General features: G+C 46.1%; 2 protein-coding genes across 5 annotated transcripts in view; one reads left to right on the top strand and one right to left on the bottom strand.

The window, feature by feature from the left end:
- TENM2 (teneurin transmembrane protein 2) overlaps nt 1-22,747 on the bottom strand; it is a 1,539,571-nt gene that overhangs the window by 87,205 nt on the left and 1,429,619 nt on the right. The window lies entirely within an intron of this gene.
- On the top strand, nt 11,679-12,155 carry LOC113929175 (40S ribosomal protein S11-like). Its single transcript, XM_027605862.1, has one exon. The coding sequence runs from the start codon at nt 11,679-11,681 to the stop codon at nt 12,153-12,155; it is 477 nt and encodes a 158-aa protein (XP_027461663.1).

Genomic DNA, 22,747 nt, shown 5'->3' on the forward strand with positions numbered 1-22,747 from the left:
GGTTGGAAACAAAAACGAACATTTTGCTCTGAACAGCATAGCAAAAAAATTATCCATAGCTGGTTTTCGGGGCCTGTGCTAATGGGCGCATCAATAATCAAAATGTGTGGGATCCCTTTAGTCTTGCTTGAATGGAGAAAAATGTTCCATCCCCACTCCCTCTCAGACTGCTGACCAGTTTGGCAACTGGGTGGGGTGAGTTCTACATTTTCCAGGAAATGTGGAGAAGTGGCTTTAGTTGGAGCGCCCAGAAATTAAACTATCAGTTCACCCAATTACTTCTGGTGCTACCTTGCTACACACCTGTAGCACTCTGAACATCCTGATTTACTTGCCTAGATCCCTGCCCCACCATCCCTTTCCTGGGCTGATTCCTGTCATTCATCTACCATACAACAAATATTTGAGGGCCATCCATGTTCTGGAAATGAAACATGGAACAAAGGATGAAGAATGATGGTGTTTGTTCTTAAGGAGCTGATAGTACAGTGGGGGGAAACAGATATGACTCATCCTCTAAGACCCAGACTAAGTATGTCTTCCTCTTCTAGGAAGGCTTCCTGGTGATGCCTCTGGTTAGGTTAGGGCAGCCCTCCTCTATGTATCCCTGAATCAGAGTTTCTCAGAGACTGGTTCTGCATCAAAATCCCATGGGGAGAATCAAGGGTCTACCCCAGAGCTTCCCAGGGAGAGCATCCAGAAGCAGGTCCTGGCACCTGCCTTTTATACATGCTTCTCAGGTGATTTTAATGCACAATAAGTTTTAGAAATCCTTGTGAATGCCAAATTCCTTGTGCTAGAATTATTTCTGTGTGCTTGCCTTCCTGTCTGGAAAACGAGCTCTTTGAAGAGAAAAACAGAATCTTATTCATTTCTATATTCACATCTTACTCAACGCCAACCTCGGAATTGGCTACTCAACAAAGGTTTGTTGAATGAATACATGAATGTTTTCCCTTCTTCGCATGTGTGTTAGGGATGAGCATGGGAATGTTTCGGGCAGTCTTTGCTCCTTGGAATTCCCTAATAGAATGGATTAGTTGGCCAATCCTTATTCACTCTGCTGGGAATTGACTGAACACACAGTAGAGAGAAAGCCTTGGAGAATAACTTGCTTGCACCTCCCAGATTTGATGGCAAGGTACTTTGGGGCCATAATTAACATCATAGAAACATGTACTCAAACCCTGGGCTGTGACTTGACAAACACATGTACTGGAACACTGAATCAGAGGCCTGCCTGCGTGCTTTAAATTTACTACAATGTAATTTTTTGGCATTACTCTTTCTGTTTGGTTCTGCTAATGAAATTGAAATATGTAATTTCACCAAAGTTCCACTGTAATTTAGCAATTAATGTACAATTATTTTAATGCATTACTTTCTTTTTAGCAAACAAACAAATTAGGAGGTTGTGTGTTTTGCTTGGCTTTAAATTACTAAAACTAGCCTCTCATTTTCCACATGGGCAAATGTTGCTTCTGTGCCTTGTAACACATTTAGATTTACAGAATTTCCTAGAAATGAAGACACAGGAGGGTGAGCAGGCACACACACTTTAAATTTAGAGACTTTCGAAGTCAGGGCTCTAAACACCTCTGCCTCATGTGCTGGCTGAATCGGGTACTCTCCAGAGGTTCACAAATCTCAGACCCAAGAAAGAGGGCCAGAGAATTGTATCTCAGCAGCAGGATGATGCTGAGGCATGGTCTCAGATCTATGTTCAGATTGTATAGTGGATCCCAGAGCCCTTGGCAGAATAAGAAAAAGACAAGGAAAAAAAAAAAAACCTGCATAGCACTCTGCCTTTAACATCACCTTCTGCGGACTGCCTTCACCAGACAGAAGGAAAATACCGTGGAATGCCTGCTTTGGATTTAAAATTATCCCGCTGAGATTTGTTGGCAGGGCTCCCTTCAGCAGATGCAGGAACTTCTTAGGTGAGAAGAAACACATTGCTATTAGCACTATAGATTTCTTTAAGGCCGCTGGTCTCTTCCCATTAGAAGTTCCATCTGTCTCTGGTGGCCTTTCCCTCCTGAAGCTGGGAACATCTCCTACCCCCCATCCTATTTACCACCCCCTCCATATAACCAGCTTGAGAACCTCATCGGGCTCAAATAGTAACGCAGGACAGTTTTCCTATTAAGCACTCAACACTTTCCTCCCCAACCACTGCTCATTTGCTACTCGTTCTGGGCTTGTGAATTCTTCAAAAGTGTGGACCTCAAATTTCCGCACTGTTTTGTCGATTCTAGGGCTTTTTTTTTAAGGGCCTGTCTGGCAGGAGATGTCCTATAAACACATCAGCAATAGCAGATGGCAAATGCTAAAAAAAGAAAAGAAGGATAGAAATGATTTCCTCGCACATATTTACATTTACCTGCTCCGGAGATGGCGCATTTGGGGTTCTATCGGTTATTAAGTGTGAGCATACGTTATGCTTGTAATGACCTCATCATGTTGCGTGATTATGGGCTGCTGGTGCTGCACGCTTCCCGACGACACCGTGAACTTTAAATTGGCACTCCAATCTCCCAGTGGCCTGTCAGTCATGAGAGCCGCATCTTTATGCCAGCAAGCCCCTTGCGTGGAGTCTGACATGGCAATCTTCAGTAAATTACCCTGTCACTGACAATCTTGCAGTTATCTCGCAAACAATCAAGCAGGCAATCAAACTGTTCTGAATTGCTAGTTCAGGACCCGAGAGGCTTCAGGCGTCTCTATTCAACAGGGGCACGGGAGCGGCACAACCCTCCCATGACACTGGATGGTTTCTTTCTTTATTTATCCACCTACTTGTTTGTCTGGGGGGCTTTTTCCCAGGGAGGGTGGAGAGGGAGGTGTGCAGAGTCCTCGAAAACGACCCAATTCTGATTCAGCGTTTGGGGAAAGTGACCCAGGCCCTCCTGACTGGGCCCCGTAGCAGTGTGGCTTGTTGGCTTCGCGTGCCCTCATGTACTTCACTCCATGAGATGCGGCCACAGAGAATTATCTAGGCGCTGTCAGAAGGCAGGCTAAACCACAGCTCTGGCTGCAAGCCACACACACGCGTATGTCAAACGCTAATTGTAGTGGCCATTTCAGAGAAATATGGATGTGGAGAAACTTTCTGGGAACAGTATGTGAGGTATTCTTTTTATCGCTTTTGATAAAGAAAATCGGAGAAAATCTTCCCTAACAGGTCTAGCAACACGGGGCAGAAATCAGGGTGATGCTAAATGGAATCCTTTGAATTAGAGTTTCTAAGGTAAAATTTTAGCCAAAAAGCCTACACAGTGTCCGAGGGAAGAGCCTGGCCTCTAGAATCAGAGAGATTTGGGTTTGAGGCTCATGTCCTCTGGTCCCTGGCTGTGTAATCTTAGAAAGATAACCAACCTTGCTGAACCTCAACTTCTTTGCTTTCAAAACTGAGTTATAATAGTGCATATATCATAGGGTTCTGTGATGGGGAACAAATGAATTGATGTCAGTCTGCCATAGTATGTGTTCAGTGAACCGTAGGTATTACTGTAACCAGAAACTCTGCGAAGTTTTCAGCTGTTTCGGTTTATAAAAACTGGACACAGATATCAGTAAAATTAATATCCCCTATTGGAGTCATTCACTGCTCTGTGCTATGGGTAGGTTGAATCTTGGCAAGAATGTGACTTTCCACATAGTGATAAGTTAATTGGTAGTAATAATAAATATTACAGTTTGAACAAGATTTAGACATACTCTTGATTTCAATCCTCACGGCGACCCCGCAGAGCAGAATATATAACCCTTAAGCTGCACGCTCCCGATCAGGGTGTCTGGGTTTGAATTTCAGATCAGGTGCTGCCCATCTGCTGACCCTGGACAATTAACTGCTCTGCATCTCAGTTACCTCATGTACAAAATGAAGATGATGATGATGTTAGAAAGTGCTGTTTGGAGGATTAAAGCAGTTATTACATATACAGCACTAGGAACAGTGCCCTGTACAGTGAACACTCAGTTAACTATGTGCTATGCCCATTATCATGCCTTCACCCACCCTATAGAGTTGGAAACTGAGGCTCAGAGAAGCTAAGTAAGTTATCCAAGTGGCTAAGCAGCAGCTCTGGATAAAAAGTAGGAAAAGGCAACCAGTGAGATCCTTACCCTCTGTCTTCTTCATTATCAGAAGGAGGAGATATTTCTTTCCCGAAGGGAGTCTGAAAACAGGGCAGTGGACACCCATCAACTGGGGAAATATGGTTGGCCGCGAGATTTAATTACTTCTGCAGGCCTGCCTACATTTACAGCTGGGAAAGAATCAGGCTGGTTGAAACAAGTTTCTAGAAAGGAATCAACAGGAGAAACAAGATGCCTGGGAATTCATTCCCTGCAATACAGGCTGCTGAGGACCACACTATATACCTGTGGGATTCAAACCCCCATTCAGCTGTTTACCATTGGCACAAGGTGGCACTTGCCTTCTGGGCTGGCTACAAGTTTGTGCCATTGGTTTCCAGCCCCGGCCTAGTTCGCGCTGTTGGATTTTTCAAGGAGCTCCTAAAGAGGCAAAAGGTATAACCTCAAAGCCTTCACTGAACACATACGAGTGAAGCTATGCTCTGTGGGGAGGAGGCCACGGGTCAGTGGAGGGGCTGCAGAGAGCCACAGTAGATGCCGGGTATCTCAGAGTTGGCTGAGACATGCACATCTTTTCTGTTCGGGAAAGGCTGCGTGAGTTGACACATCGCTCTTACGGAGAAGGGAGGTCTGTAGGAATGAGAGGGTGTTTATTTCATTCATTTCATTTATTTTCCTCTTTGATCTTTGTAAACTGGGCAGCTTATGGAGAATCGGATGGAAGCATTTTGTTCAATTTTCGTGCCTTTTATTCCCTATAGCTTGGTATGCAAGTGTTTCCCTTTATAACCTGCCTGAACTCTCCAGCTTTCTTGGGTATTAAAGGCTTCAGGAAAACATCTAAATTTACTTTTCTTAGTTTCATTTTGTGACAGGGTGGCACAAATCGACTCCAACAATTCACTTTAGGTGCCACGGATAGCTCTGCTAGCGTCTGCACATAGGACCTGACTGGGAAACTGGTCAGCAGCTCAGATTTTAAAAATGAGCTCTACTCTTTACAGATCATGGTCTGATGAGAGGAATCTCCAACCACCAAATCTACCTTCCCTAATCATCCAGCCAAGAGGATGGTTAAAACTAGGAAGAGTACATATGGTTCCATTTATAGGATGTTCAAGAACAGGCAAAGTTAATCAATTATGGTAAAAAGTTAGAAATTGTAGTTACCTTAACAGGGAGGTACTGGCTGGGAAAGAATGGGGAGGTATTGGCTGGGAACTTTCTGGGTGCTGGGAATGCTCTAGATCTTCATCTTATTCACCTGGCTACACACACATCAAGGTGTGTATTTAAGATTATGCAATTTATGTATTTGCAAACATACTGACTTTAGGCAAGATACCAACCTCTTTGTGTTCTGTCTTCCTTATTTGCCGAGTGGGCATGATGATGATACCTCACAGGAGCAGAGGACTAAGATAATCCACGCTAGGTAGATGCACAGCTGTGAGCACCTAGTAATCTAGTACGTACTTGTGAATCTTTTCTACTTCTTTTCTTGGCATCATATAGGTTCATTTGGCACACAGAGTGAGGTATTTGCCAAGTTCTCATTTCCCCAAGGAAAATAGAAGGAATCCAGGTGGTGGACCCAATAAAGCCTAGGGCCCTTCTTGAGATCAGTTAATGATGGGGAAGTAGAAAATTAACAAAGTGGAGAAAAGGGGGCAGGCAACAAGTTGGGGCAAGAAAGAAGAAGCCTGTGCTGTTTGCTCTTTGTGATGGAAATAAAGGAGAGGTGGAGGCTGGCTGACAAAGGCCAAAGGCACCTGAATGGCCAGACACATAAAGAGGTTTTGGAATAAAAAGAAATATGGCAACCCTAGGATTCTTTTTGCCTTGGGAGTTATTATTATTTTTTTTTAAGGTGAGCTCCTTCAGGACCATGTCTAAAGTGTGTGGGGTCCCTAGTAAATATTTTTTTGCCAGGCCCCTGTCTATAAAAACAATTTGAGTTACCCGAATTGACATATCAGCACCATTCTCATGCTGATCTTACGAGATCTTGCAAAATACTCCTCCAGCCAGAAGGAGCAATCTACTTGCCAATATGTCCACTGGAATTAAGATTGGGCATTGGGCCCTGAGATAGCTCATAAAAGCAAATCCCCAAACATCTCTGAAAATCTGGTCAACCTCACATGCATGGGGTTGGGGTGAGGGATGGTAGAGGGTCAGAGAATACCCTGAAACGGAGAAATAGGGAGCACTGCTGACCCTGGCGAGTCCCTGCCCCTGGGGGAGCACTCAGAAAATTTCAAGGAGAGGGGGCACTCCAAAGCTTAAGGACTCACCCAGAGTAGCACTGGGTTCTTGGCCCAGCAAAAAATACGGGCTTTAGAGTCGGAATATAGCAAAAGAAGATGGGCTTTAGAGTCAGAATGGTTAAAACCCGTTCTATCATTCACTGGCTGTGTAAACTTGGCAAGTGACTGACCTCCTGTGACTCAGTTTTCCCAGCTATAGAATGGACTCAATAGCACCGACTTCACCAAAGAGCATAGAAATGCTATAAGATGGTGCATATGAAATGAGATGGTGAAGGTGTTGCACTGAATACACAGCAAGAGCTCAACTAATGGAGGCTATTCTTCATGATATTTTCTGCTTTCCGCCAGGGAAGGCACTATTCCATTTGCATTTTACCCAATGCCTGCTGACAAGTTGGAAAGGAGGGATAATTGAAAGTATTCTGGCTTGATGTAACTAAAAAGTGAAAGGAGCAGGCAAGGCTGACTTGATTTAACCTGGCAATATGAGATTAGTTCTTCATTGCCTCTGTTAGGATTCCCGCATTGCCAACCTTTTAAAGCAATAGATTGGCTGACAGGGTGCTCATTTGGAAGGTTTCACCTGCCATTAATACCCTGGCTGCCTGATGGACCATCATTACACAGGCATCCCCTCCCTCCCGACCAGAGCAACCGCCATTCTTAAATATTGCAAGAAATGAAATTGTATTTGCACTCCTTCTGGAAGGCCTGTTGGAAGCTTTCCTCTTGCTTCGTGCCAACTCTTTTTTTGACAGTCTCAGAGTTCCAAGGCCAGAAATCCTTGCTCCAAAGCACCTTTGGCTTTTCTTATGACTTAGCAATGGAAGATCAATCATGTCTGACCAGAGATCTGGCAGAGGGGAGGCCCCACTGAGAGCTGCTTTTTCTTGGTTTTCTACTCTTCAGGATGGAGTGGCAAAGAAAGCAAAACCTGCTGAGGAAAACCCAGGCACTGTTACTGAAAACAGGGATATAACCTAGGTAAGACCACTTCTTAATAGGACTTTGGCTTACCTTGAAGTTACTGGGGCATCTGGTCAACCCCTCACGTATGGGGGTGAGGGTGAGGTTTGGTAGGAATTTTATGACAGTGAGCTTGCAGTGTGTGTCCATTTTTTTTGAGTTTATTAAAACTAAACAAATGGAAAAAAAACCCAAAACAAATACCATCAATAAAAACCTTAAAACCAATGCTTCTTAAAATCTAACCAGCATTGAAATAACCTGGGACTTTGTTAAAATACAGATTTTAATTCTCTGGTCTTTCTTTTGGTCTGCATTTCTTATAAGTCTCCAGGTGATGCTGCCGCTGCTGTTCTGAGCACTGTATTTCTAGAAGTCAGGCACTAAACTGCTGTTGGTCAAGATGTGCTCCCTGACCTCCTGCCCTGGAACCACCTCAGTGATTTTAAAATGCTGATTCTTGCTGTCACCCAGGTCTACTGAATTTCTGAGTGTGGAAACTGAGAATATGCATTTTTTAAATAAAGGATTTATTTATTTATAGAGAGAGACATAGAGCACATACATGAGTGCAAGTGGGGGGATGGGGAGAGGGAGAGAGAAAAATCTCAAGCAGACTCTCTGCTGAGCATGGAGCCCAGTGTGGGACTTGATCCCAGGACCCTGATATCATGACCTGAGCGGAAACCAAGAGTTGGATGCTTAACCGATTGAGCCACTTAGGCACCCCGAGAGTGTGTATTTTAAAGAAGATTCCCAGGTGATTTTTTGCCTGCTAAAACTCAAGGACCCCTGCTCTGAATCACTGAAAACATCCCTCAAATATCCATAGCAGTACATCTGACTCTGAGAGACTAAAGGAGCTTTCCCGAACTATGTCTCCTGGGGGTTCCCTGAAACATAGAAGTGGAGGTGGCACTGGAGGATCTGTGGTCAAAAACAACTTGAGAGACATTGGTTAAACAATTAAACTAGTTTCTTTACGGCAGGACTTCTCAGAGCCTTTGATGGGTGAATATGCATTATAAATATTTAATGTTGCAATGGAGCATGCAGCATTTCCTGACCACAGACCCCTTTTGGCCCAGAGCATCTCCCCACAATAGTCTAGTACAATCCAGGTTGAGAAGCACTTCACGAGAACAGAGTGCTAGGCTTGGGAGCTCTATCTTTGGAAGGACCAGCCACAACTTCATCTATTCAATAGCCCCATGCTTGATTGATCTCATAAAATGCACGCTTGGGGGTGATTAAATGCAATACAAACCACATCATCACTACTAGCACATAAGCTCAGAGCCCCTGTCCTTGGCCTCCCAGTGCCTCCCAAAGCCAGCATATTTCAGCATAGAGACCCTATGTTAGGTGACACATCCTGGGAGTCAGTAGGATGATGAAGCATTAATGGCAACCATGTCTAATCAGAGCTAATGGCTGGCACTTATGAAAAACTTACTAGGTTTCAGGCACTGAGCTAAGTGCTTTACCTTGCATCCCTTCGTTAAATCACCACCAGAATTCCAGGGATCGTTAGCCCCATTGTTTACAAGTGAGGAATTAGAGATTAGGAAGAGAGTAAATAACTTGCCTAAGACCACACAGCTTCTACATGTTGGGGCTGTCTTTTGACCCAGTTCGCTGCACTCCGAAGCCATATTCTACATGAGGCTGCCCTGTAAGGGCGGTTAGAGTAGAACATTCCAAATGGCAAAGAGGAGCCACTTATGCCCGCCGCCATGACATGGTAGTGCCTGCACTAAGCTCTTTTACCTGAGGCAGGATGATGTCAAACAGAAGAGGAACAATTTAAAGACATATTGGAGGGAGATTTATTTTTTGAAAAGCTGGGATGCAGAGTGTTTTAGCTGGCCCTCTGTCCTAGCTCCTACTCGTGACGGGTGGACCCCATAGGGCTGTTCCTTTGCCAGCACTGAAGCCCCTCTGTGCTTCTGCAGCCTGCCCCTTGCCCCCTTATGCAGCCATCATCCTATAAACTCACTCGGACACTTGAGGGTGGTGTCTATAATCTCCATTTTGCAGAGTAAGAAACTGAGGCTCAGAGAGGTTAAGAGCCTTGCCCATAATCGCACAGCTAGTAAATAATGGAGTGAGTCACGCTTTGGCTGTCCACCTCCAAAGCCTACATTTGGCTTTTATCCTCAGTTCTTCACAGGAGACTGTGAGTAGTCACGGCCATATAAAGGTACCCTGTGAATGGTGTAGGACCTGGGGGAGGAAATGCTGAGGCTTCACAAAACATCTTCATTCTCTAGTTGTTCTTTCTCTCAGCCTCTCTCTCTCTTACTACCCGCCCCCTCCCCCCCCACCTCTCCTCAACCCAGACAGAGTCTCCAGGACTAATGATCTCACTTGATGAGAGTTTGCCCACCTTGGACATTCCCTGACAGGCCTCTCTGGCACAACCTCACTCTTGTTAGCCTAGGGCCATGTTTTTTATACCTGGGGGAATTCTATACTGGCTGCTGCCGTCTCCCCGCTGTTCTGTTACAAAAACTACTGGCAAGAGAGAGCAAGGGTCCCTGATCTCAGCCACGGATGTCCCCAAATGCTCACCCTCCCCCGCTGTTCCTGGCCCCTCCCCCCTGCCCACCATCAACCTCCCTTTCGAAGAGCCCACTGACAGGTCAGACAGAAGCCAGCCCAGCAGGGGGTGGCAGGCTGGTGGGGTGCCAGACAGTAACCTGCTGGGCCCCTCAGAAAGAAAAGGGGCTGTCACCACCGACACCTTGGAGCAACAAACTGGAACAGTTACTTTCTGCCTGAAGAGAGACCCTGTCTCCTGGGGGGCAGGTGGGAGGACTGGCCCCTGAGCTGAGAGAATTAGCAGAGGGCATGATGCCTGTCCTCCTGGTGCATAAAGAAGTACCCCTAGACTGCCAAGTGGGAGAAGGGACCAGACTCAGCTATCATGCAAGCTTCCGGTTAGATTAGGGAAATCAGAAGTACTAATTCCTAAACATGGCTCTTGCCACGCTTCAGGTACTGTGCTTAGCACACCCCAGAGATCTCATTTCATCTTCACATTCACTCTCTGGCCAGTACTGGATTGCCAATTAACGTCACAGGATCCGTGCTTGCAACATATTGGCTGTGTGGCCTTGGGCTAATTAGCTTACCTCTCTGAGCCTCAGTTTTCTCATCAGTCAAGTGGAAATAATAATACTAGTTTAATAGGGCCTTTGTGAGGAAGTAAATAAGCCTTGTGCAAAAACATTTAGTGCATAGCAACCACCTGTTTCCTCTGGCTTTACAGATGGAGAGCCCAGGCCTGGAGAGGTTACGTTATTTGACAAGGTCATGCAGCTGCTTGTGAGTGGGGGAGCTGGGATTCTCCCGCAGCTGGCCCAGCCTCAGACCTGCTGACCTCTCTCACTACTCTGTGCCTCACCAGGCTGGCCATGGTTTGGGAGGTCGGGCTTCACCCAACGTGATTCTCGGCAGCCCCTGCCTTTCCTACAGAGCTTGCATACCTACTGCCGCCGGCCCATGTGAAGTCCATATTCAGGGTGAGCCAAGCTGACAATAGAGACGAAGAACAGTATAACCATGTGTTCACATCTTACTGAAAAGAAATAATGTATCTTACCTTTAGATTTTCTTTGCATTAATAAAAGTGTGTGAATGGTATGTAGTGACTTGGGTGTCATTGTATGTATGTGTTTTTTTAGTCCTAAAATGAAATGTATTCATACTAAAATAATGTATTGAATAAAAGACAACTGCTTTCTGTCCTAGAAACTTCTCATTAAAACTTCCATTCATTCAATTCATTTAATAATGAGCTGACCAAGACAGAGAAGAACCCTGCAGTTAGGAACCTAGATTCTAGAGGGGGAAACAGACAATTAAGAAAGAAATGTATAACAGACTTTGAGAAGGTGATAGTGTCCTAAAGAAAAATAAGACAGGTAAAGGGTTGGGAGAGTGATGGAGGAGGAGGGTTGCTGTTTTAGATGGGGGTGGGGCAGGGAAGCCTCCAGAGGTAATGTTTGGGAGAAGCCTGAATGAGATGAGGAAACAAGTCCTGGAAACCTCTGGAGGGAGAACATTCCGGGCAGAGGGAACAGCAGGTGCAAAGGTCCAGGGTGGAAAAGTATCTTGAGAGTAGGAACAAGATGCTGGATGTTGGGCTGGGTGATGGAGATGAGTAGAGGACGATGTAAGTGCTGAGTGGAAGCAAGAGCCCGCTAATGTGGAGCAATGGTTGTGACCCAGATGACATTCTGTGGGAGATGCAATGCCCAGCGAAGGCTTGCACAGGGGCATCATATGACCTGACTTTTAAAAGGATTCTTCTTTTTTCAGGCATCCAAGGAGATGATGGACATACAGACTGAGCATGCCTACCAAAAGCAGTTGACCGTCTTTCAGAATAAGAAGAGGGTTCTGCTTGGAGAAACTGGCAAGGAGAAGTTCCCAAAATACTACAAACACATCGGTCTGGGCTTCAGGGCACACAAGGAGGCCACTGAGAGCACCTATTTTGAGAAGAAGTGCCCCTATACTGGTCATGTGTCCATCAGAAGGTGGATTCTGTCTGATGTGGTGACCAAGATGAAGATGCAGACGACCACTGTCACCCATCGAGACCATATATCCCCTATATCTGAAGGTACAACTGATTCGAGAAAAGCCGCCAGAACATGTGAGCCCCTGTCCCCCGACTTCTGGGATGTCCGGATCAGTGACACTGTCACAGTGGGTGAGTGCCGGCCCTTGAGCGACACTGTGTGCTTCTACACGCTCAAGGTCACCAAGGCCACTGACACCGGGAAGCAATTCCAGAAGTTGTGAGACTGGACATCTGCCCAAACCCCAAGAAAATAAAGTTATTTTCCCAGTCATGGGTGCAACTAAAAAATATATATATATTTATATGTATATAAATAAATATAAATATAATAAATATATAATACATATTATAACATAATATATACTATATATAATATGTAAAATAAATATACATATATATAAATAAAAATTAAAGGATTCTTCTGACTGACCGCTTTGTGGAATAGACTGGAAGCTGGAGGACCAACGGTCCAGCCCAGTGAAACTGGTTGCATGATCCAGGTGGAGGTGGAAAGATATTAAGAAACCATGGCTTTGGGGCGCCTGGGTGGCTCAGACGGTTAAACGTCTGCCTTCGGCTCAGGTCATGATCCCAGGGTGCTGGGATCAAGTCCCTCATCGGGCTCCCTGCTAGGCGGGGAGCCTGCTTCTCTCTCTCTGCCTCTGCCTCTCTCTCTCTCTGACTCTCATGAGTAAATAAATAAAACATTTTAATAAAAAAAAAAGAAACCATGGCTCTAATGGTCAGGAAGAAATGGAGGGGCCAAAGGTGCACTTGCAAATCTGAGCAGCCACCCTCACAGACAAGGGGGCACATGAGAGATTTGGGAATGCCCACTGCCGTGGACCATGTGGTAGTTGGGAAGTGACAGCACTGATGTTGTGCATCAAAGGGTGCTTTGGGTGCTGGGCCCCAGTGGGCTGGAAACTTCTCCCTGGATCTGCTCCCCCTGAGCCATGTGCTTTATGAGTAAGCATAGCAGAAGTAGGAGTAGGAGAAACTTGTCCCAATGACTGCAGCATCCCTTTCTCTACGGATTCCCCTTGCCTTCCTTATCCCAGATCCCAGCAGCTTTGGATTCTCTGGCCAACCTGATATAGAACTACTTTCAGAAAACAGGTCTGGGAGGAGAACGAGCCAGACATTTAGGATCAGGAGAGCCAGGCTCCAATCCCAGCACTTCACTGTTGACTTTGAACAAACTACTCTCTAGCTTCTCAGTTTTTTAGCTGGTTAAATGGAATCTTCTATTGTTATATGTCAGCAGCTAATTCAGGGACTTTTTTTTTAACCCTATGCAGACCAGACAATATGTCCATTGAGCCATGCAGATCCTTGGGTTGTGATCTGCGACAGAAAATACACTCATTCCAGCATGAGTGCGTGTGGGATTGCGGGGGAACGTACATTAGAACAGGGACCCAAAGATGGATTTCTGATTTTGAAATGTTGTGCATAACTTGATACGATGAGCTTTTGATTGGGAACAGTGTGTGTGTTCAGAGTCTCTGAAGTCACATTACACAGGGAGATACTAATAATTAGACCTGTCATTTAAATAAGGTGGCATTCAGGCGCTTTCTGTAAAATGGCTAGTCAAACCTCTCAAAGGGCCTGTGAAGTGGTGGTGGTGTTGAAACAGAGGCTCGGACGGGTCAGGTGCTTTGCTCAAGGAAGTACAGCCAGTAAGAACTGGAGCCAGAACTAACACAAGTTGGCCTGACCCAAGAGCTGGCAGACCCCGGCCGAAAAGGGCACAGCATCAACTTTGGGCCTGAGGGCGATGGGAGAAGCCCCAGGAAGTCACAAGGGGGAGAGACCAGGGCCAGCTACCAAGCTGTGCTTTACTCCAGGGCTCTTGAAAGGGGGGAGGGGGAAAAGATCCTGGGAAGTTGGGGTCCTGAGCCCCTTTCCGTAGCCACAGCTCTGTGGCAGGGGCTTCAGTGAGTATAGTGGGTCCGTATGCCAATCAAGCTGCCACGGCCTGGGACGTAGAGCTTTTTGGTCTGTCCTCCCCCTCAGGTGGCCCAGGGATGCCACACATGGAGGAATCACTCTCTGTCAGCACTTGAGTTCCCCCCAAATGGTACCTATTGTGTCAAGTCAGTGGTTCCCAAAGTGTTAGTATTAGCTGGGTACTTGTTAGAAATGCATATCCCTTGGCCCCGCCCAGACCTACTGTACCAGAAACTCTGTGAGTCGGGTAATCTGTTCATTATGCCTTCCAGGTGATTCTGATGCCCAGTGACCTAAGAGAACATTTGTACTAAGTATTTTCCATGTATTAGCTCATCTGAGCTCACAGTATTCTCTGAGGTGGCAACTAGCATTAGTCCCACTTTACAAAGGACAAAACTGAGGCTTACAGAGACAGGTCAACTTGTTCCCATCAGTGGTGGGGCCAGGACGTGAACCCAGAGCTCCCTGGCCCCGAAGCATCTTGATCACCCTGCCAGGCTGTCTCCTCCCCTTGAAGTGAAAGGTTGCGCACGTGCGACAGAAGAAACATACAGGCAGGCCACTCCTTCTTTTCTGCTGTGAGCGTATGTCTTTAGGAATCACCCAAGCAGATAGATCAGCCTTCTGTCTGAGAGAAAAGGTGTGGCTACAGTTGTGGAGACCAAGATGCTGAATGCAGGAAGACAAAGCAAATACTTGGGGTAAACTTCACTCTGCCCAGTGTGGCATGCAAGGCCTGGCTCTCTCCGTCCAGACCCGCTTCCCCAGCGTCACCCTCCTCCACTCTCTGTCAGTCTTCTCCGAGGTCCCCAGATACGCACTGCTCTCCCTTGCCTCTGCACATGTGCCCACAATGCTTTCCCTGCATTCCTGATCTAAGTCCTCTGTAGCTTTCAAAATTCGAGTTTTACCTGCTCTGGAAACCTTTGATGCCCCCTCTCTGGGCTGTCCTAGGCTTTCGGCCTCATTCTATCCTGGGCCCTTAGTATATAGCTTTGTAGCCGCTGGTTTCACGTATGTCTCACACCCCAGCAGACCTTGGATTCTTTGTGGCGGAGTCTGAGTCTCATTCACTCCTGTGGCCTGGCTGTGTGTGTGTGTGTGTGTGTGTGTGTGTGTGTGTGTGTGTGTGTGTGCGGCTGGCATGGGGGGAGGTGTTTGCTCTCGCCACCATCAGTGGGGCTGGGACTAGGGAAAGTTGAGGGAGGCTGGTCTACGGGCACAATTAAAGAAGGTGCTCACTCTTGGGTACACAGGTGCCTCAACTCATCTTAGTCTATCTAGTTCCTGGGTCTCAGAACGCTCTTACCAGTAAGGTCAGCCATACGATCTCTTGAGGGTGACTGGGTCCCTTTGGGGACAGCGTGGCATGGAGAAAAGTGTACTGAATCTAGAGCCAGGAAGCCTGGATCTGCCCTACCCTGCTATTTGGCCTTGAAGAAGTTACTTCCCCTCTCTGGGTTTTATACCTGCTGGGCACTCCATATTTTAGTCTTTGTGCATCTGACATTTGTGGACTCCACAATTCCTGTGAATCAAAGAGGTAGCGTCCCTCAGTGTGTGTGGCCATGGAGTTCCAGGAAATGGGGTTGGCAGATCAATGATGAAGTACCTCGAGCTTAGGAAAAGGGAGGGAATTCCCCTGGAAAGGTTTGGTCTTTGCGGTGCTTGGAGAGGGAGGGAGCACTGCACACACAGCTTTGGGGCACACCTTGCAGTTTTCTTTGGATTCACATTTGGCCACATAGTTCTGGCGCCTCTCCAGTCCTCCGAACTCTTGGCTGAGAGGATGGAAAGTCAAAGAAAAGAGCACAGACCTTGGGCAGCTGCTCACTGTGCTGCAGAGAGTGTCTAGCTATTTAAAGTCCAACTGTTCCACTTTCCCCTGCTTGTACCCTGGCATTCCAATGCATAAGCACTTTGTGGCAAAAATGCATTCCAAATCCAAAATGGGGTTGGGGGGGGAAGCTAACACCAATGCTATTTTTCAGAACGCTGCAGAATTCGTGTTTCTGCGGGGCTGAGGGTGTTAAGCACTCACAGATTGCCCTGCTAGGATCCCCGGCACAGTAGTCAACTGCTGCGAGGGGTCCATGAGGAAGGCTCTTGACTTAGGTTCTGAGTCCTGGCATGGCTGCATTTTAGCTGTGAGGCCTGGGTCAGCCACTCTGCTTGCCTGGCCCTTAGTATCTGCCTCTGTGTAAAGGATGCTCAGAGGCTCTTAGGGCTCTTGTGGGCTATTGTCATGATTTATTTGGGCAATGTGGGTAAAGTCTTAGTAAGTGATAGATGCATCAGGCCCCTGACATCAAGCCAGAGACACTCCCTGCTCTGGAACTGTCTGGACCCCTCAGATATGTCCCCAGGAGATGTTAACACTTGCACCAGATTTCTTGATCTTGGCATTATTGACATTTTGGGCCCAATCATTCTTTGTTGTGGGGGCTGTTGTGTGTACGTAGGATTTTTAGCAGCATTCTGGGCCTCTACCCACTAGATGCCAGTAGCATCTCCTTTCTTCCTCCCTGCTGTAACTCATAAAATGTCTCCTGATGTTGCTAAATGTCCCGCTTGAAGAGTAAAGTTGTCCCCAGTAGAGGGCCACTGGTCTGGACTGAGGGGAGGACTATGGGAGCAAAGGAGATAATCCTGGCACCAGGGCCCTTGAACCTTTATTCAAAGGCTGGTCACAGGAACCAAGAGGGTACTTGCTACAATCTAGGCAGTTTCTCTGGCCAACGCAAAAATACGGGAAGCCAACATAAGGAAATAAATGTTACCTCTTTGCCACCAGTTAAATTTGTGTTTTGATCCTTTAATTCCCTAAAATAAGTCCACAGTGATTTAAATTATTAACATTTTTTTTGCAAATTATCCATTTTAATCACAATTTAATGATGACTATTTGATTTGTCATCTAATCAGGGAAAAATATAATCCCTTAAGAGATACTTAATAATCATTTAAACTGCTAAAAACTTGATTAGGGAAGACTGAAGGTGTGATGTTAGGTAAATTCATGAACTTTAAACATCTTCTTCCAACTCCCCAAACAAATTCCATGCTCAAATCCATTTACTGTGAGAAGGTCTTCAGTGGGCAAGTTCTATGTTTGAGGTTACTTTTCCTGAGGTCTCTTTACAACAGTTCTGTACTTGTTTGAACTTTCTCCAGAAACAGTCTCCAAATTTTGTTAGTGTTTGAGAAGAAATGAGCTTCTGCCTTTAAAGTAGCCAAGCGGTCTATCAGAGTGGTTAGCTGGAAGCCTATTTTGAATATTACCTTCGCCAGCCTCTGTATCCTTATCTATGGCATGGAAAAACTATGAAGAGACAGAGTCATAAAACTTGTATGTCCGCTGCGACAACACAGACAACAGACCAGGAAGACATAGATGGGATAATTTAGGAGTGCGCCATTTGTTGTGAAGGAAACACCACAGGGTGATGGTGGAAAGACAAAGGTAGGTCAAGACAGGCCTCTTTGGGGGAGGGGGTGCTTGAGCTGAGAACGGAAAATGGCTGCAAGGGGCTGGTCATGCCAAATGCCCAGGTCAGAGCATTTCTGGCCCTGGATCAGCAAAGACCCTGAGGTATGACTAAGCTCAGCGTGTGAGGGCGAGGGGCTGGAAGGAGTGGATGCAACAGAGCTGCTGTGGAGGGCGGCGGGGGTTGAGCGAGAGAAGAGGAAGGGGCACGTCACAGAAGGCACTCTAGGCTAAGGTGAAACATCTGATTTTGATTTTAACTACATGAGAAGCCCTTTGAGGGCACGGCACGGTCTGATTTACAATTCAGAACTCTCTCGCAGGCTGCTGAGTGGAGGAACAGAAAGCGTGGTGCAGGCGCCCACCAGTGGGTTGCCTATCCCATTACCCAGTTGCGTACAAAGCTCAGAACAGGGCTCGGTGCACGTAAGTTCTCAAAAATCTCACTGAGTGTAGTTTTTCTATGCGATAAAGAATGAATTCTACTTTTTTTAAAAAACCTCAATAGAAAACTGACCCCCCAACCCTCAGTTTCCTAAACAGAAGAGTCTTGAGTCAAATACACTGGAAGATCCAGAATAATTTCAGCCCCTTGTTGCCATGTGGCCCTCAGTTGGGGTTAGTTCTGCTTCCCTCCCAAGGAAGAGAGACCCAGTGCCTGGCCAGCTGGCTGTGGCCTCAAGGCCACATTTCCCTCGTAAGCATTAGATATATTGCTTTGCTCTCTGGGAGCTAATTGGGGACTCTGTTTATGGCTCCAACTACATTTGCCACAAGGTCTTTGGACTGCAAGGGGAATCCTTATCCAACCCAATTAATAGAGCAATGTTGCACTTCTAAGCTGTCCCCCACCCCACCAACCCATCAACATGATTTGCACACATTAGTCAAGGCATTTACAATGGGTTCACCAAGCTTTATCTCTCATTGGATGAAGAAATTGGACTATTTGGACTTGAGAACTATAACTCTTCCAGAGTCCCTGAAGTCTTGAGCTTGGCTCTGCTAAATGCACAGGCAAGGTGTTATTAATTAACAATTGAGATAAATGCCGGAATAGCATCCCTGAATCATGTCAAACCAATTTGGATGGTTATGGGATGGGGAAAGGGGGAGGAGGCCGTGGGCAAGGGGTGGGCTTCATCTGTTCCAAGTGCTTTGGACAGACTCCAGTGTTATTTCTCCTCATTTAGACCTGGCTGGAGTGCCTGGAACTCAGGCCAGCAACCACATCTCTTAACCCAAGGCAGCCTCCTTTGGAGCAAAACAAGGAACCAAACTTCACAGATGGAGGTGGGCTGAGAAATACTGTCGTGGAAGCCTTAATTTAGGGAGAGAAGTGTAGAAGCTGCTGGTGAGTGGAAGAGCCCCCATCATGGGTTACTGACCGCACAGATTGGTGGCTTTGAGTACTCTCCCAGGAGAGATACTGAAGATGTTGGACTCAATGTGGTGATGGGCTTTCTTTCCTGTCCTGTGGCCGACACCCACACTCCATGACAGTCGCCTCTCTATGCTCCCATGGAAGGAGGGTCTTCCACCCTGTCAGCTCTGACTGTAATAATTATAATAATGTGTTATACATCTTATCTCTTCAAATGGATGTGAGCTCTTTGTGGACATGCATCGTATTTGTCCTAGAATTTCCAAAGGCCTCTTTCCAATGTCTAACATTTAGCAAACTCTCAATGAACGTTTGTTAAACCATCCAGAGAGGTCATGCAATGCTGAAGTTTGATGAGTACTGGTTAGAACCTCAGTGGTTATGGACTGTGGGAAAACTACCAGTTGGGCTCCATCTATGTGGACTCAGCATGCATTCTAGAAATAACAGCAACAGTACCAGCAATAACATTAAAGCTGGCAGCAAGCTGCTCTTGAAGGCACCCCATGAACCAGGCGCCTAGTAAAACGTATTGCATTTTGTCAGTGAAACCACATGCCTGCTAATGGAGTTGGCATTATCATGCCTATTACACAGACAAGAAAACTGAGACCTTGAGGAGTCAAGTTACTCGCAGAAGTGGGACGCAAAGACTGCTTCCTGAGCCCAGGCTCTTAACCATCATGATGTGACAGTGTCACCTGAGCAAACAGAGCAGTGACAGGAGAAGGAACAAGAGTCTAACTTTTGGTGCCATGTTAACGCCACAGAGGGAGACGCAGACAGCTCGCTAATACAGTAAGGCAGGATGTGACGCACTGTTGACTGTGGACAAGCTCAGCATAGAAGGGCTTTTTCCTACCCCCTCCGCTCCAGGCCTCCACCCACAGACAGGAGAGAGAGTGTCTGATAGGATTCCACGGGCCCTTCAGACAGACTCCCAGGCTGGCTTGAAATGATGAGAGCTGGTCTTTGTACAGAGGGCGGGGGTTCCTGACTCCCAAGGTCTGGGTGATAAAGGCATGTGGGGAAGGAGTAAGGCCTGTCTTTCCAGGCCAGACGGTCTAACAACGCTTCTCCACCTCGAGGTTCCCACTTTTAGAGGAGATCTACACCCTTTCTCCTACCCCTGGCTGCGATGAACTAAATCTCACACCTCTGTCTTGGTGGTGATAATTAAATATTATCTGCCTGTCACTTGATGCACATGTTGTGTGTATTCTCAGACTTTAATGAGCTGGTATTTGTCTTCTGTAAGCAAAAATATTTGAGTCTCTTCTTTTTCAAATTGGGGTGAGCAGTTCAAGTGAAGATCTTTCACTATTAAAAAGGCAGTCTGCTTGCCAGCAGGTCTGTCTGAACTGTTTCTACTTCTCAGGGGCAATGGCAGGGAGAACTTGCCCCTTCAGCATCAGCGATTGCTTCCTGAGGTTAAGTTAGTGGTCACGTGGCTGCAGGGTGTTGGGAGACTTTGAAAGGGACAGGATTAAGAAGGTAGGGAACTGGCATAAATTGTTTTTTGGGGGATATTCGTAGGCAGCTCTTTCCAACAGGGCTTCTCAGCTAGGCACCACAGAATACAGAAAATGTCTGAGTGAAAATTTTCTCAGCGTTTCTAAGGAAGGCACTTAGTACCGTTCCAGATGCATGGGAGACACGTCAATTCATTCCATATAATGAATGTCTTAGGACAGTGGTTCTCTAAGAGAACCTGCCTCAGCATTACCTGGAAATTTCCTTGAAATTAAAATTCTTGCACCCCGCCCCACACCTGCGGAATCTGAAATTCCGGGGGAAAAGTTTTTGCAATCTGTGTTTAATCAAGCCCTCCAGGGGGTTTTGCTGTAAGCTACAGTTTCTGAACCACTAGTGGCTGCAAAGCACCAGGGCTTAATTCTCCCCCAGGTTGAAAAAGGCTGTCTAGGGCTTCAAATATCTGTATCCATATTTGTATCTATATTATATCTATCTCAGTTTAAAATAAAAAAAAAAAATCTATCACTTCAAACTGAGATTTTTTTTTTTTTTTAAACGTAGAGTGTTCCCGGATGAAAAAGTGATTTGCCTCTTCCAGCTCCACTTTGGAACAGCACCCCATTATTTCCCCATTCATGAGGCTCATAACAAATATGTTCACTGCAGCTGCTCCCCGGGCCGACATGCATGCTCTGCCTGGGTGCCTCCTCTGACCTACTGTCAGGGTCAGAAACCACACAGCCCTGCCTGAGAACTCCCAAAGCAGGAAAGAGCCTGGGGCCGAACTCCTACCCCCACCAAAACATACAAAAAAGTGATATAATTAGTGTGCTGCAGGATTGGATCTGGAGTTGATGAGGAGCAACTTTAATATTTATCAATAAACAGCAAAGTGCTTAGCACACCTCCTAGGGAAGTAATTAACCGTAAAAAGGATACTCTGCACTGAGGAATCTCCTCCAAAAAAAGAACTCAGTTAATTGTGAATTGCTTACACCAGGTGAGAGACAATCCCTGTCTACCTCACTCACCTGACATAAGCAACTCTGAATTAACTGGGAGTTTCTTTTTATAAACACTGTGCAGAGCCTTTTTTTTTTCCTTGTGGCTAATTACTTCCTCGGGAGGTTCGCTTTAATAGTTCCCATAACAAGGCCATTATTGTCTTTAGCATAATCACTGCCTCATTTGCTTTTGTGCCTTGCCTCCCTGACGCTCTGCCTCTGCCCACCAGGAGGGACCCTGAGCCGTATGTGCCTGCAGTGCAGTCCTCAGGCCTGGACCAAGAGCACCTCATGTGCCTCTTCCAGTTCTACTGTGTCAGGAAATTGGTTTTCTCTCGAAAGGAGCTGCCATCAGCCATAGGGCTGGTGGAGAGGAATGGAGATGATGCAGGGCGTGTTGGGGAGACTGAGTCAGTCCCCCTCCCCTACGTGTGCAGCATTCCAGCCATTTGCTATGCTTTCAGCTGCTGACACCTGCAGTGGGGAAGGGAGCCAGGACAGTGGCTCCTTTCTGGAAGAGGAAGGGAGCTGATGTGTAAGCAACCACTTTGCTAGGTGAAATCACCAGGGACCAGAGGCAAAAACAGAACCTTATCAGGAGAAGTAATGCAATTCTGACTGTCTCTCTTGGGGAAAAAAAAAAAAAAATGTATGGATATATGCAGTTATGGCTCACTTCATTCAAAAATGAATTAAAGTGGCTTCTATTTTGGCTCTGTTTCAGGAAGCTAAATGAATGAATGGGAGCTCTGTAAATTACATCAGGTCTATAAACTTTTTTTTGATTGGTGTACTCCTATCATTGTATGTACATTTGCTTATTTACACATTATGTACACGTATAACAGCAATAATAGATTAAGGGAATTGCAAGTGTCTATTAGGAAGATGAGGAAAAATAAAAATAGAATATCTAATACTTTCATCCATCACCCTGATGGATTGCGCCCCTTTCTGGACACTACCTAAGCCGACCCTCTGGGGCCGTGAGGGCAGGAGCTGATATTCTCAGAGCACAGGGATTGACAGAGTGGGACTAGACACATTTTTCTTAAATCTAATAGTTGGACACGTCGATCCTCTTACACCCTGAAACAACCTGCGCTGAGGGAATTCTGACCATTTAGTAATTTTGGCGAGAGAAGGTCACACACCTTAAGGGAGCACTGCTCCATATTCTTAGGAAATCACACAGCCCATATGCTACCGCAACCCCATTTAGCCCCAGAATCTTAGCACTCCATCAGGAAATAACACAGGAAAATCCAGTTCAGAGGTTCAGAACAGGGATTGGCAAATTTCCTATAAAGGGTCAGAGAGTAAATATTTTAGGCTTTACCAGCCATGTGGTCTCTGTCCAACTCCTCAATGCTGTCTTTGAGGGTGAGACATAAACCGACAGGCATTGTTATGTTCCAATAAAACTTTATAAGAAAACGCTAAAATTTGAATTCCACACAGTTTGCACATATCTTAAAATACTGTTGTTCTTTAGATTCTCCC

The sequence above is a fragment of the Zalophus californianus genome, chromosome 5, assembly GCF_009762305.2.
Source record: "Zalophus californianus isolate mZalCal1 chromosome 5, mZalCal1.pri.v2, whole genome shotgun sequence".
Classification (NCBI taxonomy): domain Eukaryota; kingdom Metazoa; phylum Chordata; class Mammalia; order Carnivora; family Otariidae; genus Zalophus; species Zalophus californianus.

Coding starts and splice junctions, on each gene's coding strand:
- LOC113929175 (XM_027605862.1), top strand. CDS start 11,679: ATGATGGACATACAGACTGAGCATGCCTACCAAAAGCAGTTGACCGTC.